We start from the raw sequence: 21,113 nt of genomic DNA on the forward strand, positions 1-21,113 counted from the left end.
GCAGACTGGAGCGAAAATCTGATTTATTTGGCTGTTCAAGAAAAAAGGTGATGTCAGAACGCGAGCAGAAAGGCCGCTACGCCTGTGTGGCCGCGGACTGCTGGGCCTTGCGCGCGGCAATTTCGTCGTCGGTGGGCAGCCGGTACATGACCGAGGGCTTCGCCTTGGTCCACTGCACTCTAGGGTCATTTTCCCACTTTGACTGCTTGCGCGACTCGCCTGCCTGCGCGTCCTTGTTGCTCTTGGCCTCCTCAGCGCTCTGCTTCTCGGCCCGCTTCTCGGCCCGCTCCTCGCGCTTCTGCTTCTTGCTTTTCCGTCCGGTGCTGCCGGGCTTGTCGAGCCACACGCCACAGTTGCCGTTCTCCTCGGGGACGTTGATCAGATCAAGGCTGCCCACGTTGTCCTGAGACCGCTCCTCCTGCCCCACCAGCTGCGTGAACCGGCTCTCGGTAAGGAACCCGCACTCGAGCTGCTTGCCGCGGCCCGACGGGAACTCGGTGCCATCGACAGAGTTGAACGCCGCCTGTGCTTCTGCGCCGCTTGTGAACAGCACGTAGCAGCGTGTCTTGATTGCGTTCAGCCGGAGATCCTTGACCGTGCCAAACTTGTCCAGCAGATCGTGCATCCGGAACGTTGTCAATGGCCGCTCCAGGTTTTTAATGTATAGAGCTGGACGCCCATCAGTATTGCTGCTGTTGTCTGCCGACATCTGTGCATCATCGATGGCAGCCTCCTCCTTGGCTTCCTCCATGTCCTGGTCGTCGTCATCTTCTAGCTTCCGCTTCAGATCGCCTTCAGGCTTCGTCTCGGTCTCTGCAACCTCAGCTGGCGTGTTCTTTTCGGTTTCCATCGCCTCCACAGCCTCTTCTGTTGGCAGCTCCTCAGCGGCAGCTGCATTGTCTACTTCGGCCAGCTCGTTGGCTGGCAGCAGATCAAAATCGTCGCTAGTTTCTCCGACGGTCTCGCCAGACTGCTTGAGTGCCTCTTCGAGTCTCTCGATAAGCTCCTTTTTGACACCCTTTGTTGATAGGCTTCGCGTCGACAGCTCTTTGCGCAGGTCCGAAACCTTCATATCGCTAGGCTGAACCGAAACCATTTTCGAGTTTTTTTTTTTTTTTTGAAATTTACGTCTGTTCGATTGTGGTGGCCGTGTAAAAAATAAAATGAAAGCAAAGAAAAAGCAGCGAGAACCACGCCGCACAATCACCGTGTACTTTTCGTCGTTTTTTTCTCCATCAAGGTGAGACGCGTCTGATTGGGTGGATGGCTCAGCGGCTACTGTGCGTTGCAAGCGATGCATCTATGGCCGATGGCAAGATCTCCAGCATACAAGGGTCCAGTTGCGCTCGTATATAAGGCCAGCAGAGCCGTCCTGTTTGGCCCAGAATCCCCAGGTCGCTCTACAGCCCTTTTCTCTCTGCGCTACTCAACCCCCTGCATCCATCTCTACTACCAACATGAAGTTCGCCACCGTTGCCGCTCTTGCCCTCGTCGCCGCCGCCGCTGTCTCCGCCGAAGCACTGCCCGGCCCTGCCCCTCAGCCCATTGCTTATCCGCAGACTCCAACTGTGAACCCTCAGCAGGACTTGCTGCAGAGCGGTGGTCGTGGAAATGGCTGGCTCCACCGCTACTGCCAACACCGCTGTCAGTGGATCCCGGACTTCTGGGGCTGCATGCAGCGCTGCATGCGCTACGGCTATTAGATCGCACTATGCTATTTTATCGCACCTGTTTACTGTGGATGCGCTACGGCTTCTATTCGTTCCTTATAGACTGCTTGTGCAATAGCCCATGGATCCATTACATGCTCATCATTTGAATAGACATATGGCGGGCCGGATATCTGAATATGCCTATACATTTCTTGTCACGTATATCCAGAGTGACGGTAATTAAAACTGTCATACGCATATCACCCTCACATGCCTCTCAACCAACGCGCATGCACTGTGGAGGTCTTTCTTGCTAACATGCAGCCCGCGCAGTTTTGGTTCATCAGAAATCAATGATTTCACAATTACACCAACGGCTATATGTAAACTCGATGGTATTTGCTGTATCTAACATGAAACATATTTACAAGACGCATAGGGCTGGACTATTGATAGGTATATGTGTTTGTCTTGTAGTATGTGCCAACATATGTGCCGCCATTGGTCAGGGCATCGAGGGCGTCAAAGGCGCTGCCGCCCTTGCCAGCGTCGAGGACGCCTGTCTTGTTGCCGTCTGTCAGGGTGTCGTTGGTGGCAGTGGTTTTGAGGGTGTTGGTCTTGTCCAACTTGAAGAAGAGCTTGGCTAGTTTGTTTTTTGTGGTGCCGGTCGTTTTCTCTGTCAATGTCATTTTTGGATCGAATGTGTTGTAGATGTAGAGGATTGGTTGTTTGGTGAGGAATCGGCTGAGCTGACTGCTTCTGCGCGAGCCATTTATACGGATCGGGCGGGTTGTATCTTGGCACACTTATCTACCATTCCGCAGCACAGGACATCGATACACGTTTCCCTGGCAAAGAAAAGCATGAAGCTGACAGCTAACCGGCATCCCGTTGCCCCAAACGCAGCGACGGGTATGATATTCAGATCTTTGAAGTCTTGCGGCCACGGGCAATCCTACTTTTTGCATTGCCCCAGAAATCAAGGGGTGCATATCGGAGTTTTCTTGGGGAGTCTTCCGGCTGGCTTAGCCCCGTGCACATGCTACCTCTGCTGACACGCAATGAGTCAGTTGTGCCAAGACCTATTCTTTCTTCCTTTTTTTGCCAGGGATGGGTGTCGGGTGGCTGCTGGCTGCGGCAGAGCTGACCAGAATCATGCTGATACACGTCGGAAAACAGACACAAGGTATTAATGTACCCGGTGCTTTCCTGACAAACAAAACCTTCTTATCTCGAACTGAGGTATTTTTGCGATGTAGTGCATGGGCACTTGGCGCGAGACCCATCGGCTGTGCTTTACTTTTACCCAGCTGGAACGCCTCTTGTAGCATTACAACACCATTCGGGTCTCGTTGATCTTTACATATGAATGTTGATTTTGAATAAATACATCTCTATAGCTATACAGAATTGCCTACTGCCTAGAGTAGTATGTCGGGCCGCTGCTGGATCCAGCACTGCCAAGGGACCCGGTCAGGTACTCAAGAGCATCGAAAGGGTTGTTGCCCTCGCCGGCGCTGCCGATCTTTGAGGTGAGGACAGGCTTGTTGACGGTGGTGTGCTTGTTGGAGGAGCTGTAGAGAGACATTGTTGATGATAGTGAAGGGGGTTGGCGAAAGAGCTTGGCGAAGGGGCTTGGTGAGGGAAGTTTTACTTGTTGTCGTGCTGTCTTGCTGTCTGGTGTGTATGATATGGATTTGAGAATGCCTCTGTTCGATACTCACCTTTTATACTCGATCCCGACGACATTTCATTTTTGCCAAGACAGCATTTTACTGTCGCCTTCAGCCCCACGATCGAGCCGCCCAGCATACCTTTATACCTGCAAAAAACATCACTAGTGTGTATGCGGTGCGGCGCAGCTGCAAAGGAAATCCTGTCTGAAACCGGCTGTCCGATAGAACCTTGGCATAAAAATGAGTCTTCCAGATCCTGCTGGAGTATCCATGTGGATTTTTAGGTAGGAAAAGCGCCAGTTTTGTCGCATTCAAGTGGTACGAAGGAATACTCTTGGCGTTTTTCCCTCCAGGTAAGTTTTTATTTTTGAAAGCAGCGGGGTCTAGCAAGTTCGTTGAACCGACGCCATGCAGTCTGAGCTGTCTAGCTTACACAGCAACTTTAAACGATATCCCCGGCTGCATTAGTCTGCCTATTGTGGCGAACCCAGTCTCAAGACCAGCAATTATACAACACAGCCGATCTAGGACGATGAATTCCAAAACACCAGCGTACTACTGAACTCTGCTAGCATACTGCTGCATATCTTTCGATTACTGAGTTCCATGAGAGCCTGTTCAGGCCGGTAGCGGCGTGTAGTCTGCTGATGTAGCTAGGGTGTTTTATTTGCTGCCAAATGAATTCCTGCAGAGTATTTTGGAGTCTTCCCTAGAAAAATAAATATTTAGATAGGCAAATTCAAGCCGTGAATATGCCGAACAAGTAGCACTGTAGTGATGCTGTATGTAGTTTGCAGTTCCTACCAATTAGCAATAAAAACAGCAATGTTCGGATACAGCTACCTAGTTATTAATTTGACGTAAAATCACAATGTTGTCAATAGAGGAACTAGCGTGCAGAATAGGCACGGTAAATTATGATATCTATGAATTATGCTAGGTAAACAACCCAGCTCGGCCTATTATTCGTATATATCACATCGCTTCTACGCCTTCATTAGGAACTGGCGTGAGATTACGACTCGCAGTACCGACTGGGTGGCAACTGATGCAGCTGCAAGCACGCCAGCAAAGATGATTAAGCTTGTAAAGTCAGTGCCATGGCCAAATTTGTCCAGCATCGCACCAGCTGGCGGCGACGAAATAAGACCCCCGATGGCGTAAGCGAGCATAATCAAACCCATGATGCTAGGAAGGCGCTTGATCCCAAACAGACTGGCCGCAGAAACAGGCACCAGGCTGACAATGGCGCCTGAAAAGAACCCAAAGAGAATCACAGAAGCCAGGTACGGCCCAACAGTCTTGAACGGCAGCCACAGAACCAGCACACTTAGGCAAGTGCCTGTGCAGGCTAGCCACAGCGCGTTGATCGGACCAATCTTATCGCCCAGCGACCCCATTGCTATGCGGCCAACAATCGATGATGCCGCTGACGATGGCAGACATGTTGGCTCCCCATGACTGGGTCTTGCCCAGCACGATGACGGAGTAGCTGGGAAAGTTATAAATGGGAATATAATATGCTCCGCCGCCAAGAAGGGTTGTGAAAAACAGGAGCGGGAATCTGACACCGCGCAGGACGCTAAAGTCGATAATCTTTTCACGCCGCGCTGGCCTCATGCGTGTACGCAAGAGTGGGCTAATGGCTGAACACACACCAATGAGTACCAGCCCTGAAATGCGCAACGCCCACCCTCGCCCGACATTTTCCATCATGGCGCGGGCTGCAAACGACTGCCACACGCCACCAATTCCTGTCCCCGCTACAGCAACGCTAGTGGCAAGACCGCGATACTTTTCGAACCACATTGGCGGCAATGCCACTGCCGGTACATAGAGGAATGCGCCGCCAAATCCAAACATAATTCCCTGTGTCGCCAGCAGTGCACCGGGTGAGTGGCAGAAAGAGGCGATAATGAGGGCCAGGCCGGCCACAATTGATCCGAAGAGGCAGAGCAGCCGTGTGTCGACACGTTCGCAAAGCACGCCGACACCGATTCCAACGAAGCACATGCACGAGAACTGCAGTGTGCCGATCCATGATAGCAGCGATGTCGATGTGTCTGGAAATTCATCCAGCTTGTATGCCTGAAGATAAACGCCGTACGCTGCAGTGGTACCAATTGTTAGTGTCAGTGCGATGAGAGCACCAAACACTACTATCCAGCCCTGAAGCGTATCGGGTGGTGGGATCGGCAGCTCTTCATCATGTGCTTCACTAGGGCCGCTGGAAACATCTGCCTCCTTGCAGTCTTCTATCTCGAGGGGTTTGCAGGCAATGTCTCTGCCAGATAGTTCTCCATTTGCTTTGGATTCCATATTGGGGCGGGTGATAAAACTATGAGATGCAGGCTACAAGTGAGATAGCGGATATTACGTATATAGCTGGCACGGACCGGGTGTAGAATTTTATATGGGTTTTTGATGACGAAGTCCGACGAGTATACAGGCAAAACATCTTCCCCTCGTCCTCAGATTCGTATCCGAAAATACTCCTCAACAACGTGAAATTGTGTTCTCTTTCAAGATTGCCTTGGCAACAAGAAGATCCCAAATACCGCAGCACCTGCGGCCATACTCTTTTCGCCAGCAAATTCAGAATATGGTGGCAAGGAATTTGTCAGCGGTATTCGCCGTTGTGTGGATAATTCGCCGAAGCGAGCCTCCTGCTATCCCTGGAATTCCGCCATTTTCTTTCGGGATTGCGAATATCGGAGAACACCAATGTCAACAACGGCGTGGCGTTCCTTTTGACGGCCGCAGCAAGTGCGATATTGCACGCTAGCAACACTGTGCTGTGTTGGTGCGCACCCGACAATGATGAAGCTGGTGATATCATACCTGACACCCCTGGTAATACCAATGCAGATGCTAACAAGGTGCATCAAGTCCCCGCCTTAGACAGAAGCGCCGGCACGAACAGCAGGCCACCGCGATGCCAAATATGCATTCAGGTGGTCGCCGTCATTGAACAACCAGCTTGCCTGCCATTTGTAGTTTTCCTCAGTTTCAGCTCCCAAAGTGACTGATGCGAAAAAATCCATCATTACCAAAACACATACATGTGGACTTGGCTGAGCAGATGATGTTAGTGAGTGAGCATTTTGAGAATGTAGTTTCAAGGATGTTCTGCCAGGTTCAGCCAGCAGCTTTGGGCACTTGGTTCTTCAGATATTGGCGTGGCTATTTCTCGCGGTGTGAAAAGCGCTACATGCTGATCAGCGCCAATGCTATATTGTGGATCAGCTATACTGTGCTGTTCATGTTCTTGTGGATACGGTGGTTCTATTGCATCTACTCCATATGAAAAGATAGCGGAGATGAGTTAGATATCGCCGCTGATGACGCGTGCAATATTGGCACCCAGACAGAACACAAGTACAAAGACGCCATAAATGGTTATAAATACAGAGAGCACCTTCATCAGTCGCCAACGTGAGTGCTGGTGCATCTTGTAGTAGAAGACGCCGGGGAGAATGAATGAAATGGTGGTAGAGCCCGTCGAGCCCACAAACGACAGCACCAGATCCAGGCTGGTTACCGATATGGCCACAACATACGACAGGATCATCAGTGCCATCGTGATCGAGACATGCTTGATTGGCGACATGAAATGAACGACCGGTGCCGACGTTGCTGTATCGTCAGCCATTATATCACTCTCCTCGTCGTCGGGAGCATCGTTGATTGCCTCGAACTCGGGCTCCTTCTTCCATGCGTTGTATATTGCCGTCGTGACCTTGTCTAGGCAGTTGCGTGCCGGGTGGCATTGCAGCGGATATGAGAACAGCACCAGGATCGCAATCGACAGTCGACACAGAGTAATGACCAGGTTGCTGTTGTACATGGTTAGTAGGTTCGGGGCAACCTTGCTGCCAAATGTCAGGTACCCGAGGATCGCGATCCACTGGTACACTCCGCACGCGCTGCCAACGCTGACTGCAATGGTTCCGTTGACCTGCTTGGACGAGTTGTCGCGCAGCTCGTTGTACACGCTAAAGATGTTTTGGTGGCAGGTAAAGGCGAATACAAACACAGGCAGGTGCGTGAAGAACGAGCTGGAGAACTTGAACCAGACAACATCGCCTTTGGGCAGAGGCTCGCGCGTCGGCGTAAAATAATACAGCGCGACAACAACAAACAGGTACACGACCGCCAGCAACGCCGTAAAACTAGTGTACTTTAGCGCATCCAGACGGCGTTGGAACGCCAGTGGCATCAGTGCCAGAATGGCGAATGTGATCCAAAAGTTGCGAGACAGCAGCCAGAATGATTCAAAGCCCAGTGCCTCAACGATCTCAGGCATCAGGTCGCCAAAGATGATCAGGTACGAAATCGACACGCCAAAGCACTTGATGGCAATAGCAGCGTCGAAGAACACGGCGGCGTTCGGGTACGTCAGTTTTGACACGGCAAAGAACGACGAGTCGCGGCCCTGTGTCCGCCGGGCGCACCGCGACAGTAGGTACAGGCCAAGCCCAGACATGAAGCCCGAGAATACGATGACTGCCGACCCAAAGACGAGCCCGAGTGCGGCCATCGCATTGGGCATGCTCAGCATGCCTGAGCCCAGGATTGTGTTGGCCAGGTTCACTGCCGACGAGGCGATGGTGCCGGTCGGCTCCACGGTGTCTTCGACAAAGAGGTGCTCGCTGACAAACGACTGCGCGCGTGACCGCGTGCGTGCCGGCTCAAACGTACTGCCCTGCCCGTGCTGCACCGCCGTCGAATGCGCCTGTGGTGCGTCTGAATCAGGGTTGTCCATTTTAAACTGTAATTGCAGTGTAGGAAATAAAGGCGGAATTGGAGAAATGCTAAGGAGAGAGCGCAAAGTGCAAGGGCAACGGAGTGTTGGCGACTTTCCTTCTCACGCAAATCTTCTTGGAAGAAGACTGTGCGCGCAAATCGGGGGCATTGGGCGCACCCGTGATTTGCTGACCGGGGCTAGCAGCTGCGACACCAGCCATTGACTGAGGAAGCCGCCGCTGGGCGTCGTGCCATGTGTGAGCAGCTGGTCTGTGCAAGCATGCCATCATAGCAGGGTTATTAACTGCGCACTGAGCAGTAGGGCGAAATTGCCATCCCCGCGGGAATTCCTGCAATATGGAGCCCCCACTCTCAGCATTTGGTACATGGTCTGGGGCACGCAGAGCTACTACTGGCAGGTGACGTGTGATCGTCTTGTCCGGGCCCTGCCAAGTCTCTCCGCCGATGAAACGCAGCCATTCGCCGGTAGTCGCCGTGCAGACGGGGACACGGTCACGTGGCCACAGCACCATCGAAATTAATTTAGGCAGACGAAGCATCCGCTGCAACGCAATGGCATCGATAAGACGCATGTTGCAATATCCCGCACAGCTTGGCCGGTGGCTGTGCTGACGTCGACAGATTGACACCGGCCACGCCATGGCAGCCAGGAATCGGCTCTCGTGTACTCCACGACCCGCACCCTGAGTTTTTCGGATCTGCTCCTGCCCCAATAGACAGGAGCAGAGTCAATATGCGTTTCGGCAAGTCCGTAGTAACAGGGGCCTGAACTACTGCTAGTTGTCCATCATTTTGGATGATTCCAAACGAAGGCAAACAAACAATCGCCTAGCCTCCTCCTTATCTGTTCGCCTCCGCTGCAGCTGGCGAGCTTGATAGCCCTGTCGCTGCTATCACATTTCGTCAAGCCTCGCAATCGCCGCTCGTCATCATCTGGAAATGCCGTCAGTCGGACCATCGGACAGTCTAGTATATTGACTAACAAGTGCTTGGCCGGAATGACCGTCCGAAAAGGAATAGCATGGAGGCAGTTTTGCCGTGGGTGTGCCAGGAAAATTCTTGGGTTGAGTTCCCTGGCTGGGGGAGACAGGTATAAAAGAGGGCGCTCCCCAGCCAGGAGAGAGCTCTGTACACCGTCAAGCATCCAGATCGTCACTACCAGCAGAAATTTTCTTTTCTCTTTAGCTTCTCTCGCCTCGCTCAACCCCTACTCTCCACAGCCAAACCGGTATATTTTCTACGCTACTCTTCAATTGCCATGGTTGCCCAGTCAAAGAACAAGCTCCTGCCCACCGCGCAGCTCTCGGCCCTGCTGGCCCAGACAATGGCCGATCCGTACCAGACACCAAAGACCAAATCCGGGTTCTTGGAACACGCCCGCTTCGGCACTGCCTCGCGCCTCCTCACATGCCTGACCAACGAGCAGCTGGTCGACGCCCTCTATGTTGCCGACAGCATCGATGCATCGCTGAGCTTTGCTCTGATCACGCCGTGCAATTCAAAGCCCGACGAGCTGCTGGTCCGCTCCGTTGTGTGCCAGCTGCGTCACAAGCCGGTCCTAGCAGGCAAGGCAGACATCGGGCTGACTAATGTGAGCCGCATCTCGTTCCTGGACCCTGAGGACCTGGCGCTTGGCATGTGGTTGATGGAGCAGGGCACTGGCGAGTTCAGGCGCCTGACTGACCCCACCGAGATAATGCGCATGGTCGGCGAATGGAATTCCTCTGAGCCCGAGGCCATTGCCAACATCTGCCGTGAGCTGGCGAGCTCCATTGAGAATCAGGCCTATGCCTTTGAGCATCGCAAGCCCAGTCCAGATATCCTGCAGTCGACGGCGATCGACTGGGAGCAGAGCATTGTCGAGGGTCATGCCACCCACCCCATGCATCGCGCTCGCTACGCTGTGGATCCACTTGAGCCCATTGCGCCAAGCACCGACCTTTTCCACCTGCGCCTGGCGTTCGTGGCTGTCCCGCGCTCGCAGATGAACGTGGAAGGCGACTTTGAGAAGCTGCTGGCACCCCTGTACAGTGCTGCCGACTCCGACGATGGCAAGAACCAGTACATTCTCGACTTCACCGACCGTGCCACGGAGCTGGTCATGCCTGTCCATCCGATGCACCTGCCTGCGATTCGGAAGATGTTTGACTTTGTCCGCGTCCTGCCGTTCTCTGCTCCCGCCGAGGCCCAGGCGTCGCTGCGCACAGTGTGCCCAACAGCCTTCACGCCGCTTGGCTACGACATCAAGCTGCCGCTGGGCATCAAGGTCTCGTCGGCCCTGCGCACCATCAGCCCTTGGTCGACTTTTGTTGGTCCGCGCATCACCGACGCGATCCCCAAGATCCTGGATAAGGCGCCGGTGCAGGATTCGCTGCTAATTGCTGGTGAGCCAGCCAGTGCTGTATCCAACAACCAGGACTTTGACATTGCAAAGTATCTGTCGTGTATTATCCGCGATGACCCCGAGTACATCTGCCGGCCGCGTGGCGAACGCGTCATCCTGGCTGCTGCCCTGACCAACTTTAACTCGCAGGGCGTCAGCATGGCGGTTGAGCAGTGGAGCCTGGATACAGTCGATAAGCGCCGTGCCTTCCTGCGCAGCTACGTCAGCAAGCTGTTTGACGCGTTCCTGCCCCCGATCATGAACCACGGGTTTGCCTTCGAGTCGCACCCGCAGAACAGCCTTCTCAGGATCGATGCAGCCACCGGCGACATTAAGGGTTTCATTGCCCGTGACTTTGGCGGAGTCAAGGTCCACCGCGAGACATTCAAGAAGTCAACTGGCATTGATATCGACATGCTGCCTGATGCTTGCACTGACGCACCCATCATGTACGAGGTCTACGATCTCGCCTACCACACCCTGGTTCAATGCCAGATCCACCGTCTGGTGCGTGCCTTGGATCTCCACTATCAGGGTAGCGGATGGGCGGTGGTCCGTGAGGAATTCGAGAAGCGTGTCCCTGAGCACCACCCGATGCGTGAGGCCTGGTACCAGGACTCGTTCGACCTCAAGTGCTTTATCACAATGAAGCTTGACGGGCTCTACCGCGACTATATTTACAAGAAGGTTCCCAATGTCTTGTTCTACAAGAATGAGGATGAGGGTGTAGTGTTTCCTCAGTAGTCACTCGTCGTAGTTCCTGGCGATATCCTTGGGTCTACATGGCGATTTCCCAATACATATTATCACGTCTAGCCGCGTGTCATTTGGAGGCACTTTGGCACTTTGGCACTTTACATATTCGCCATCAGTTCCCACAAAGCGTAGCATTCTGGCCATTTCCAGAAATACATTCAAAAAACGGAGTGGCAAAACAAGCACACAATAGATCCACAACACCCCTTTTCCTGTCTGCCTTTTTACCACACAATGTCCGCTACTAAGCGAATATCCCTGTCGCTCTGCTGCAGTCTGCTCTTCATATTCCTTGTATGCGCAGCAGCACCCGACTTGGACATCATGGCCCAGAGTGCCCAGCGGCAGGGTGAGCATAGGCAGAATTCACAAGCGCATGAGCTAGCGCCTGCCCTGCTCCAAACAAGAGTCGTCACAGTCACCCAGATTGTGTCTGTCAATCCACAACCAACTGCAACCGCCAGAGCCACCGATGATAGCGACAACAAGCAGCCAGAATCAGCAAACAACAGCAGTCGGTCCTGGGTAGCATTCGTAATCCTTCCCTTATCCATCTGCCGCGCGCTCGCCACCACCTCTTTCAGCTACTTCATGCGGCCTGTCTGGGGTGTAGCGTTTTGGTCAGTGCGTGTACTCGTATATCGTCCCGCTGTCTTCATATACCTGCTATGTCTGGAGAAGCCGCTGAAGGCACTGATCTCAATATTCCTGTGGATTTTACCGACAGTGGCGTTCATGATGGCCACGGCGATAGTGGGAACGCTGATTGGCGGCACCACAGGCTGGGTCAGCGGCATGCTTACCGGCGCACTGCAATCGGTGGTATCTGGAAACAAGCATGATAGAAAGACTGCCGACGACAAGCCACGGATCGATTACTCAAGGGGACCAAGAGCAGCTGTATCGGTGCGCAGCGCCTCGGAGCCATCACAGGTACAAATTGCTTCTGGTCTAAGGCCATTAAAACCTGTGCATTCGAGGTCCCGCAGGTACGCAGACACCAGGTCGAGCAAAGAAGAGTGGTCGCGTCGGCGCCAAAGCACGATGGCCAAATAAGCAGTGACTGCATCTATGATTTGTAACAAGATATATTGAATCGCCTAATGGCCATACATGCTAAAACATGCTACGTGTGGATCAAGCTGCATGATGCATTGGAGATCATCAGCGGTCCTACCAGCCCCACCCGGGGCGTCCATGCCACCCCCATCCCCATCCTGGCCAGCCACCGTGCCAGCCGCCGTGCCAACCACCGTGCCAACCACCATACCAGCGCCGGGAAAGCGACCCATGAAGGCCATCGAAAGAGCGTGTGCCAAGGTCATGTACGCCCAGACCAGCAAGATCATTCTCAAGGCCAACAATGTTGTCGCCAATGGTGTCGATAGCAGAACCATGAATAGCGGCAGCGGCAGAACCGATGAGTGCAAGAGTAAAGAGCTTCATTGCAGTGGAGTCAAGAGAAGATAAAGTTACTAAAGCAGGTGTTTGCTGAGGAGTCGAATGGATACAGGCCGCTTGAGGACATTTTATACGCAGATGGTGTAATCTGTGCTTTCCAGCAAAACGGGGTCGAGCTCCCACGACCCCCGGCTTTCATCATTTCACACAGAGTTGAACGCCATGCCACACCACATATTGCAATACGCAATGCATCAGCATGTCAATGGCAGTATGCACATCAATTGTCCGCGATGTGCCAAATGTCACAAGGGTAGATGTAGAGATGTCTGTATTTTGATTTTGGTAAAAGAGCTCTACGTAGTTCTTTCCTTAACGAGCAGCCAGGATGTCGTCGATCTTGAGCAGCATCCGCACAGTCTCCGACGACAGCTCGACGGCGCTGGTTGACACAAGCAGCGGCTGGATGACGTTCTCCTCAAGCATATCTGAGATTATGCCCTTGCGCACATTGATTCCGGCGGTCTTCTCGCCATTCGCATGGCGGTTGCGCAGCTCCGTCACGATTGCAATGGGGCTGAGACCCGAGTTCTCAGCCAGCGTGGTCGGAATGACCTCCATGGCCTCGGCGAACGCCTGGAAGCAGATCGCCTGGAAGCCAGTGCGCTGCTTGGCAATCGCCGACAGACGCTGCGAGATCTCGATCTCGGGGGCACCGCCGCCGACAACCAGGGCACGCTTCTTGACGAGGCAGCGGATCACGCACAGCGCGTCATGAACGGAGCGGTCGGCCTCGTCCAGCACGTACTGGTTGGCGCCGCGCATGACGATTGAGGCGGTGCGACCGGCGTTCTTGATACCGCTGATCTGCACGATGCGCGAGCCATTCGACTCGACCTCCTCGACAAGGTCGGCGTAGCCCAGCTTGTCCTCCGAGAACGAGTCGATATCGGCGATGGGCTTGCAGCCAGTGGCCTTGCAGATAAACTCAATCTCCTCGCGCTCGACCTCCTTGATCGCCATGATCTTGAGCTTGGCCAAAAAGTGCAGCGACAGGCTGTTGACGGCGTCGCGCAGAATCGACTTTTGGATCAGAAGCACATTGCACCCGGCCTTCTTGATCTTCTTCACCAGGTTCAGCAGGTAGTTCCGCTCCTCCTTCAGAATGCGGTCCATCTGGCGGTAGTCGTTGACCACGACCTGGTTGTCCATGTCGGGCTTGGGTGGCGACAGCTGGAACTGGATCAGGCCGATCTTGGCCTTCTCGACACGCGTCGGGCCACCGGCGGATGTGATCACGTTCTGGTGCAGGACAACTCCAGGCACAAGCTCGGTGTCGTCAATAGTGCCGCCGACCTTCTTGACAATGCGTACGTCGTTCAGGTCCACGTTGCTGTCAGCCGCCGGATCTACCACCCGCAGCACCGAGTCGACGACGATGGGCGCCAGAATGCTCGAGTACTGCGACACAACCTTGGAGCTCAGCGACGTGGTCGCGCTCTTGAGCAGGAACGCGCGGTCGTCGAGGCTGACGGGCACCGAAATGTCTTCCAGGATCTTGACAGCCTCGATGGCCGCGTACTGGAAGCCCTCTGCAATCTGCGTCGGGTGCACACCCTTCTGCAACAGCTTCTCAGCTGCTGACAGAAGGCTTCCGGCAAGCACAACCACCGAGGTTGTGCCGTCTCCAGCCTCGACGTCCTGCGCCGCCGACAGATCAACCAGCATGCGCGCTGCGGGGTGCAGAACCGACATGTGCTTGAGGATCGTCGCGCCGTCGTTCGAGATCACCACCTCCTTCTTACCGGTCTCGATCATTTTGTCCATGCCGCGCGGTCCAAGACTTGTGCGGATAGCGTCAGCGACGGCTACAAGCAAGCATCAGTTGGCTTAGAAACGCTTACACCATTATACCTTCCGCGCATACACTGTGCTGTGCGGTCTCTCCTTACCCTTGGCTGCTGTAATGTTGCTCAGACGCACCTGCGTCGGCTTGTCCTTCATGTTGAAGGTGTCGTTCTTCTTGCCAGGCTTGGGAGCCGCCTTTCCGCCCGACGGCGCGATAGTTGCAGTGTTGGCCATTCTCTGAAGTCACTTCTCTGGGGCAAATGCGAAAGAAAGTGGTGAATTAGATATGAAAGAGGGGAAAAAGAAAAGAAGCTGATTGCAATCCTGGAAGAATGAAAAACAAACAGCGCAAAAAAGGAGGACCGGAAGGTCATCGAACCCAGCAGGAATCAAAAAATAAACACGACTCGGCTCAGGACCAGACACCAGCGCAGCTCGGCTCTTCGCCAGTTTTATCGCGTTTGTATTGGGGCACCACTACTAGATGCTAGATGTCTACTCCGACGACGGGATCAGCGGATCCTGGCCGCCGACCTTGGCAATGGTCTCGCGCGGCACCTCCGGGCTCTGGCCGGGGATGTAGGTGGGGAACGGAACACTGGCGCCCTCGGGGAACACCTGGTGCTTGATGATCTTGATCGAGTCACGCACCTTGATGAACTGCTCAGTGGGACCCGGCACGGCGCCCTTGACCCAGATGCAGTTCAGCGCCGTGTCGACCTTCATCACTGGCAGCCGCATCATCGTAACGTTCTTGCCACCCATCCGTCCAGGCATCTTCTTTCCCGGGTACACGCGTGCCGGGTTGATGTTACCTGTCGATCCAGGCGTTCTGTGCGCCAGCGAGTTACCGTGCGACGCCCGGCCTCCGCCAAAGCCCCAGCGCTTCATGACTCCCTGGAAGCCCTTTCCCTTGCTCGGCGCCGTGCAGTCCACCAGCTGCCCCGGCACAAAGTGCGCTGCCGTGATCTCTGTGCCCACCGGCAACACTGCGTCGGGCGACACCGGGAACTCAAACAGCTTGCGCTTCGGCTCCACTCCCTGGCTGGCGAAATGTCCGCGAAGCGGCTTTGACACGGCCTTCTCGCGCTTCTCGCCGAACCCGATCTGCATGCGCGCGTGCGATGCGTTGCTGGTCTGCACCACGCTCACCACCTTCACCTTGTCGAGCTGCAGGACAGTCACAGGCACTCGCACGCCCCACTCGTCCCACATCGCCGTCATACCCTTCTTGCGGGCAATCACGCCTGTGCGCTGCGACTCAGCGGTGTACTCGCCCAGCTTCAGCTCTGTGACCTTGGGCGCGTAGCGGATCTTTTCGTGCGGCAGCTTCGCCTTGAAGGCAGCGAGGGTTGTGCTGAACGGCTGCTGCTGCAGGGGTTGCCGGGCGAGTCCCGCAGTGAGGCGGCCGGCGAACAGGGATCGCGAGAACATTTTCAATGATTCGAATCAACTCGTGTGTAAATGTAAAAGGCGTAGCAGGAGAACGTTGAATTGGGACAAAGGCAGGGCAAACGCTGCAAGTGCGATCTAAAAAAACTTATCATAAAGGCAGCACTGATTTCAAGCCGGCTCAGCCTAGAAAATTGCCAGCGAGCTGAATCGCGATCCACAAAAAAGCCAGCCAAAGCCAGCACCCGCATGCCTGGGCTCCGGTCCCGGTCTTCTTTTCTGCACCGTACTTTTCAGCCCCCCGCTCTAGATAATAGACAATGTCAGACACGCAGCTCAACGTTATCACCGTCCGCGTCATCAAAAACTTCGAGTACCGCACGTGCAAGAACCTCATTCTGAAGGTTGACTTGGCAAACACAACCATCGCAGAGCTCAAGGACCTCTGCCGGCAGAAGATCCAGACTGAGGCTGGCTTCAAGCCCTACCGCAACGTTGAGCTCGACACCCTGAAGATCTATACCCAGGCGTTCGGCCACAAAACCCAGAACCTGATCATCAACCTCGAAGACGAGGGGTTCTTGCGGGACGAGCTGGCCACTCTCGAGTTTGCCGGTATCCGCAACGAGACCGAGCTGTCGTTCTTCAACATGGATGCCTACATGGCATACGCCAGGGATCCGAAGATGGCATGGTAGACCAGATGCTTGTTAAACAGATATAGGATATGCATAGCTAAAGAATAAAACTTAAAATGCTGGAAACGAAGGGTGTTCAAATATGCTGTAGGTATTTTTAGAGCTGGCCGTTCTGGTGAAGGTGGCTCGGGTCCTCAGGGGTTGCGAATCCGCCGTGGCCCGACATTGTTGGCGACGCCTGGTTCACCAGCGATGACGCTGGATGCGCAGCAACAACGCCATTCTGCATCGACGGCGACTCTTGAACTGGCGACACGCCGGCGATTGGCACCTGCGGCAGCTGGGGCTGAGGCGACATCTGTGCCTGCTGTACTTGCTGCTGTTGAAGAGCCAGGTTGAACACAGCAGGCAGCGGCGACTGGGTGCCGATCGGCGTGTGGTAGTTCTGGCCGGTCATCTTCTCCAGCGTGTCCTCCAGCGCTTTCTGCATCTCGCACGCATCTTCGTACACCATCGACCCTTCCTCGTTGTACGTGCGCGCATTGTCAAACATCAGCTTCCAGTCCTTGTGGAAGTCCTCGACTGTCAGGTAGTGCGCCGACCTGACCTTCTTGCGGATGTTTTTCATGGCAATTGGGTGGCGGATGATCACATAGTAGTCCGGGTAGTCCCGCTTGCTGGGCACCTCCAGGAACAGGTCGCAGCGCCGACGCTGGTATTCGGGGTCGATGCACGCCTCCACAGCCTTGAACGAGGCTTCGAAGACGCCGTTGAGCTGGGCACGCTCCTCTGCCGCCAAAGGATCGACTGCACCTCCCTTGCGCCGGCCCTTGCGACTGCCCCCAGACGGCGTCGCTGCCCCGGCAGGTGTGCTGGACCCAGTGGCATCGTCATCCAGCTTCGCCCGCTTGCGCCCGCTGCGACTCCTGCCGCCGGAGCTGGGTGTCGCGTCTCCTGACTCGGCCATCACAACGTCGCCAGTCTCGTCGATTGCTGTGCCGCTGCCGCTGGGCGTCTGTGCCATGGTGCTGGTGCCGCTGCCGCTACGGCGAGGACGGCCGCGCTTGCGAGGGTTGCGTGCGGCACTGCCGGTATCGCTAGCTCCCTCGGACGGCACATCGTTGTCGTCGCCAACAGATGCGCTGTCGATGTCGCCGATCTTGCTGCGCAGGTGTTGCTGTAGCAGCTTCTCCTCCTTGCGCTTACGGGCGCGCTCCTCCTTCTCGCGCTTCTTGGCGATGTAGTCGTCCAGGTCGACATTGTCGTCTTCCAGCGCATCGAGCCACTGCTCCTCGGACAGGCCGTCGTCGTAGTACACGCGCCTGCTGTTGCGCGCCTTGTCCTTGACCGCCTCTTCTTCCTTGCGCTGCCGCTCCAGCTCTGGGTCGTAGTCGTGCCGGTACTCTTCGGGCAGTTCGGCCTCAGTGAACAGCCGCTCAGGCAGCCTACCAGTGTTTCCGGCATCCACCCACTCGACCTTCTCTTGCGCCCGCCGCTCCTCGTCCATGCGAGCAAAGATGACCCGTTCCTCGTCACTGCGGGCCAACAGCTCGTTGAGGTCCTCATCGGTGTTGGCTCCGTCCTCGCCTTCACTGTCCTCGCTGTTGTCGTCCGCCTTGAGCAGCGACCGCAAAAAGTTTTCGCGCTCCTCGGCCGTACTCTTCTGGTCAAACTTTCCGGCCTGGATAATCTTGCCGTCGAGGTCGCGTTTGTACTCGGCACGCGCCAGGATCTTCTCTTCCACAGAGTTGGTCGTGATCAGCCGCAGAATACGCACCTCGTTCTTCTGCCCAATGCGATGCGCACGGTCCATAGCCTGGCTATCCGCCGACGGGTTCCAGTCAGAGTCGAAGATGACGACCGTATCGGCGGTCTGCAGATTGAGACCCTGGCCACCAGCACGCGTACTGAGCAAGAACACCTTGAATGGCGAGTCAGGCGAGTTGAACGTGTGCATCTGCTCACGGCGCGCATCGTCAGACGTCGAACCGTCGAGACGCAGCGAGCGGATGCCGCGCCAGGTCAAAAAGTCCTCCATGATCGTCATGATCTGGGTCATCTGGAAGAAAATAAGCACCTTGTGGTTGGTAGCCAGCAGCTTGGCCAGCACGCGGTCCAGCAGCTCAAACTTGCCGGCAGTGCGGTACAGAAGGTTGTTGTTGGTGCGCGTCGGGTTGATGCGCGCCTCCACTTCGTCGTAGACGAACGGGTGGTTGCAGATCTTGCGCAGCTGCATGATCATGTTGTTGAGGCTGGCGTTGCTGCTGCGACCACCAGGCCTGTCAATGCTGACGCCAGGGAACAGCGTGCCAAACTTGCGCATCTGGTGGTACAGCCGCGACTGCACGGCCGACATGCTGCACTTGATGACGTGCTCGACCTTGTCGGGCAGATCGACCTCGACGTCCTTCTTCATGCGGCGCAGCAGGAATGGGCGCAGCACCTTGTGCAGACGCTTGATAATCAGAAGCTGCTCTTCCTCGTTCAGCTCGATCTTGTCCTGTCCTCCAGCGCCGGCAAACGGCGTGTTGAACCACTCGTCAAAGCTCTGCACCGATGAAAACACGCGCGGCAGGACAAAGTTGAGCAACGCCCACAGCTCAGGCAGGTTGTTCTGCAGCGGCGTTCCAGTCAGAATCAGGCGGTACCGCGTGTTATAATACGTGGTCAGAATAGTCGCCAGCTTCGACTGCGTGTTCTTCAGGCGATGGCCCTCGTCAATAATCATGTGGATCCACTTGATCTTGGCCAGCATGGGCCTGTCCTTGATGATGTAGTCGTAGGTCGTCAGCAGGACCTGGAAGGCTCCACGGCGGATCTGGTTCTGCAGCGTGCGGCGCTGGGTGGGGTTGCCCTTGTATCCAATGACTGACACCGACGGCGCCCATTTGGCAAACTCGAGGATCCAGTTGGTGATGGTCGACAGCGGCACAATGATCAGGAACGGGCCATCCTGCTGCTTCTTCTCAATCAGGTATGTCACCAGCGAGATGGTCTGGATGGTCTTTCCGAGACCCATCTCGTCAGCCAGGATACCGTTCAGTCTGTTGTTGTACAGCGACACCATCCACTCGAGACCCCGCAGCTGGTAGTCCTTCAGCTGGCCGCCGATCAGGATGGAGGGCTGTGCCACGATAGGCTCCTTGACGCGATGGGCGACTGCAAAGTAGTCGCGGGTCTGCGCATCGTCCGGATCGTCATCCACAGCTTCGGCGTTGTCCTGCAGCCACGACGGCACAGGCTCGTTGGCACTGACGGGGTTGCTGTCGGTAGCTACCGATGCCTTCTGCTGGCCCACGGCGTCGATGAGTGAGCTGAGGAACTGGTCGGTCTGCTCCAGCAGGTGCGAGATACGCGTGTCCTTCTCCTTGTCGACGAGCTTCAGGTACGCCTCTTCGTCGCCGGCCTTGAGTGCCTGGATACGCTCGCGGGCAATGCGCTCCTTGCGCTTCTGCTCCTCGCGCTCTGCGTGCGAGTGGAATGTCAGGATCGATCGGCCGAGCTTTGACATGCGCTGCTGGTGGCCCTTGTGCCACGCAACAAGGTTCGCGCCATGGTTGGTCATGGCCAAGAGCTGCTGCCGGTGCTGGTCGACCTCGCGGCGCTCGCGCTCCTGCCTCTGCTGCCGCTCCATCTTTTCGGTCAGCCGGGCTTCGCGCTGCGACTGCTTCTTCATGCGACGCAGTGCTGTGCGATCGCCGGCCACACCAAGCTGCGAGGCACGAGTGATTCCGCGGACAACCTCGGCCCGGAGCTCACGCTGCTTGTGCCGCAGGCCCAGCGCCTTGAGTTCAATGATTGATTTTAACCGAGCACTCGACTCGGCATTGGTGATCAGGCCCGGTCGCATAAACAGACCGCCCTCCTGGGCAATGTCGATGCGGTCGTCGCTGATGTTGGCAGGCATCTCCGACAGCTCCTTGATCCGGTACTCAATGCGCGCATCGCGTCTGCGCTCGCGTTCCTGGGCCATTGCTCGCACATCGATGCCAGTGGGCGTGATGCTGGGAACCAGAAGCCGCTGCATCCGCGCGGCCTGGTCTCCACCATGAAGCTTCTCCTTGAGGAGCTGGTGCGGCGAGACAAAGTTTATCGGCTGGGGCAGGGGCGGCAGTAGGAGCTCGACCTTGAAGCCTGAGACATTCGTTCCGTTAGCTTTGAGATTCGAGTGCACTGAGCTGACAACACCGCCGGCAACGCCATCGAGCCCCTCTGGAGGCGTGTCAAGGAGCCGCTTTTCGTCCTCGGGAATGCTGCTGGCCCACAGCTCCTGGCGCAGCTGCGGCGGCAGGGGCTGGTTCTTTGAAACAAGCCTGAACGCATGGATCTGCTTGCGCAGTGTGGCGATGTCGGCCTGTGAAAACTGCGGTGGCGGAACTGCAGGCTCCTTGGTCTGCTGTGACTGCTCTGCTGACACTACCGCTGTGACTGTCTCCGATGACTGTGATCCGTTGGTGGTGCTTCCATTCGTAACTGTAGGCAACGTTGGCTCTGTTTTGACAGGTGTTGCGGACCCAGGCGTTGGCTGCTGCTGCTGCTGTAGTTGCTGTTGGAACTGTTGCTGCTGAGCAGCCAGCTGGCGAATAAATGCCATGAGCTT

At 55.6% G+C, this 21,113-nt stretch overlaps 11 protein-coding genes across 11 annotated transcripts; 3 read left to right on the forward strand and 8 right to left on the reverse strand.

The window, feature by feature from the left end:
- Positions 1-7: 7 nt before the first annotated feature.
- On the reverse strand, positions 8-1,173 carry DL89DRAFT_266318 (uncharacterized protein). The gene has a single exon (XM_040887037.1). The coding sequence runs from the start codon at positions 1,094-1,096 to the stop codon at positions 77-79; it is 1,020 nt and encodes a 339-aa protein (XP_040744809.1). The 5' UTR covers positions 1,097-1,173; the 3' UTR covers positions 8-76.
- Positions 1,174-1,992: 819 nt separating this feature from the next.
- Positions 1,993-2,406, reverse strand: DL89DRAFT_266320 (uncharacterized protein). The gene has a single exon (XM_040887038.1). It carries the CDS (start codon positions 2,339-2,341, stop codon positions 2,099-2,101), a length of 243 nt encoding a protein of 80 aa, XP_040744810.1. The 5' UTR covers positions 2,342-2,406; the 3' UTR covers positions 1,993-2,098.
- Positions 2,407-3,010: 604 nt separating this feature from the next.
- DL89DRAFT_266322 (uncharacterized protein) lies at positions 3,011-3,440 on the reverse strand. Its single transcript, XM_040887039.1, has one exon. It carries the CDS (start codon positions 3,238-3,240, stop codon positions 3,067-3,069), a length of 174 nt encoding a protein of 57 aa, XP_040744811.1. The 5' UTR covers positions 3,241-3,440; the 3' UTR covers positions 3,011-3,066.
- Positions 3,441-4,157: 717 nt separating this feature from the next.
- On the reverse strand, positions 4,158-5,718 carry DL89DRAFT_266324 (MFS general substrate transporter). Its single transcript, XM_040887040.1, has 2 exons — positions 4,763-5,718; positions 4,158-4,707 (listed from the first exon to the last, which is right to left on the reverse strand). The coding sequence occupies exons 1-2, from the start codon at positions 5,645-5,647 to the stop codon at positions 4,315-4,317; spliced, it is 1,278 nt and encodes a 425-aa protein (XP_040744812.1). The 5' UTR covers positions 5,648-5,718; the 3' UTR covers positions 4,158-4,314.
- A 631-nt stretch (positions 5,719-6,349) lies between these two features.
- On the reverse strand, positions 6,350-8,184 carry DL89DRAFT_266325 (uncharacterized protein). Its single transcript, XM_040887041.1, has one exon. It carries the CDS (start codon positions 8,091-8,093, stop codon positions 6,654-6,656), a length of 1,440 nt encoding a protein of 479 aa, XP_040744813.1. The 5' UTR covers positions 8,094-8,184; the 3' UTR covers positions 6,350-6,653.
- A 1,045-nt stretch (positions 8,185-9,229) lies between these two features.
- Positions 9,230-11,374, forward strand: DL89DRAFT_266326 (uncharacterized protein). Its single transcript, XM_040887042.1, has one exon. The coding sequence runs from the start codon at positions 9,354-9,356 to the stop codon at positions 11,220-11,222; it is 1,869 nt and encodes a 622-aa protein (XP_040744814.1). The 5' UTR covers positions 9,230-9,353; the 3' UTR covers positions 11,223-11,374.
- A 55-nt stretch (positions 11,375-11,429) lies between these two features.
- On the forward strand, positions 11,430-12,335 carry DL89DRAFT_266327 (uncharacterized protein). The gene has a single exon (XM_040887043.1). The coding sequence runs from the start codon at positions 11,469-11,471 to the stop codon at positions 12,288-12,290; it is 822 nt and encodes a 273-aa protein (XP_040744815.1). The 5' UTR covers positions 11,430-11,468; the 3' UTR covers positions 12,291-12,335.
- Positions 12,336-12,949: 614 nt separating this feature from the next.
- DL89DRAFT_266328 (T-complex protein 1) lies at positions 12,950-14,795 on the reverse strand. The gene is made up of 2 exons (XM_040887044.1): positions 14,588-14,795; positions 12,950-14,503 (listed from the first exon to the last, which is right to left on the reverse strand). Exons 1-2 carry the CDS (start codon positions 14,715-14,717, stop codon positions 13,008-13,010), a joined length of 1,626 nt encoding a protein of 541 aa, XP_040744816.1. The 5' UTR covers positions 14,718-14,795; the 3' UTR covers positions 12,950-13,007.
- Positions 14,796-15,059: 264 nt separating this feature from the next.
- On the reverse strand, positions 15,060-15,758 carry DL89DRAFT_207596 (translation protein; the record flags this gene model as incomplete). Its single annotated transcript, XM_040884121.1, has 1 exon — positions 15,060-15,758. A coding segment is annotated over one exon (699 nt), but the record flags the coding sequence as incomplete, so codon positions are not given.
- A 404-nt stretch (positions 15,759-16,162) lies between these two features.
- DL89DRAFT_266330 (uncharacterized protein) lies at positions 16,163-16,632 on the forward strand. The gene has a single exon (XM_040887045.1). It carries the CDS (start codon positions 16,196-16,198, stop codon positions 16,571-16,573), a length of 378 nt encoding a protein of 125 aa, XP_040744818.1. The 5' UTR covers positions 16,163-16,195; the 3' UTR covers positions 16,574-16,632.
- A 38-nt stretch (positions 16,633-16,670) lies between these two features.
- Positions 16,671-21,107, reverse strand: DL89DRAFT_221932 (uncharacterized protein; the record flags this gene model as incomplete). Its single annotated transcript, XM_040884550.1, has 3 exons — positions 16,671-17,467; positions 17,720-20,609; positions 20,700-21,107. 3 exons carry the CDS (start codon positions 21,105-21,107, stop codon positions 16,671-16,673), a joined length of 4,095 nt encoding a protein of 1,364 aa, XP_040744819.1.
- Positions 21,108-21,113: the final 6 nt, after the last annotated feature.

Source organism: Linderina pennispora (genome assembly GCF_002104995.1).
Source record: "Linderina pennispora strain ATCC 12442 chromosome Unknown DL89scaffold_4, whole genome shotgun sequence".
Taxonomy (NCBI): Eukaryota; Fungi; Kickxellomycota; class Kickxellomycetes; order Kickxellales; family Kickxellaceae; genus Linderina; species Linderina pennispora.

Coding starts and splice junctions, on each gene's coding strand:
- DL89DRAFT_266318 (XM_040887037.1), bottom strand. CDS start 1,096: ATGGTTTCGGTTCAGCCTAGCGATATGAAGGTTTCGGACCTGCGCAAA.
- DL89DRAFT_266320 (XM_040887038.1), bottom strand. CDS start 2,341: ATGACATTGACAGAGAAAACGACCGGCACCACAAAAAACAAACTAGCC.
- DL89DRAFT_266322 (XM_040887039.1), bottom strand. CDS start 3,240: ATGTCTCTCTACAGCTCCTCCAACAAGCACACCACCGTCAACAAGCCT.
- DL89DRAFT_266324 (XM_040887040.1), bottom strand. CDS start 5,647: ATGGAATCCAAAGCAAATGGAGAACTATCTGGCAGAGACATTGCCTGC. Junction 4,708..4,762: donor GAGCCAACATGTCTGCCATC/GTCAGCGGCATC, acceptor CTGGGCGATAAG/ATTGGTCCGATCAACGCGCT.
- DL89DRAFT_266325 (XM_040887041.1), bottom strand. CDS start 8,093: ATGGACAACCCTGATTCAGACGCACCACAGGCGCATTCGACGGCGGTG.
- DL89DRAFT_266326 (XM_040887042.1), top strand. CDS start 9,354: ATGGTTGCCCAGTCAAAGAACAAGCTCCTGCCCACCGCGCAGCTCTCG.
- DL89DRAFT_266327 (XM_040887043.1), top strand. CDS start 11,469: ATGTCCGCTACTAAGCGAATATCCCTGTCGCTCTGCTGCAGTCTGCTC.
- DL89DRAFT_266328 (XM_040887044.1), bottom strand. CDS start 14,717: ATGGCCAACACTGCAACTATCGCGCCGTCGGGCGGAAAGGCGGCTCCC. Junction 14,504..14,587: donor CAACATTACAGCAGCCAAGG/GTAAGGAGAGAC, acceptor GCTTGCTTGTAG/CCGTCGCTGACGCTATCCGC.
- DL89DRAFT_266330 (XM_040887045.1), top strand. CDS start 16,196: ATGTCAGACACGCAGCTCAACGTTATCACCGTCCGCGTCATCAAAAAC.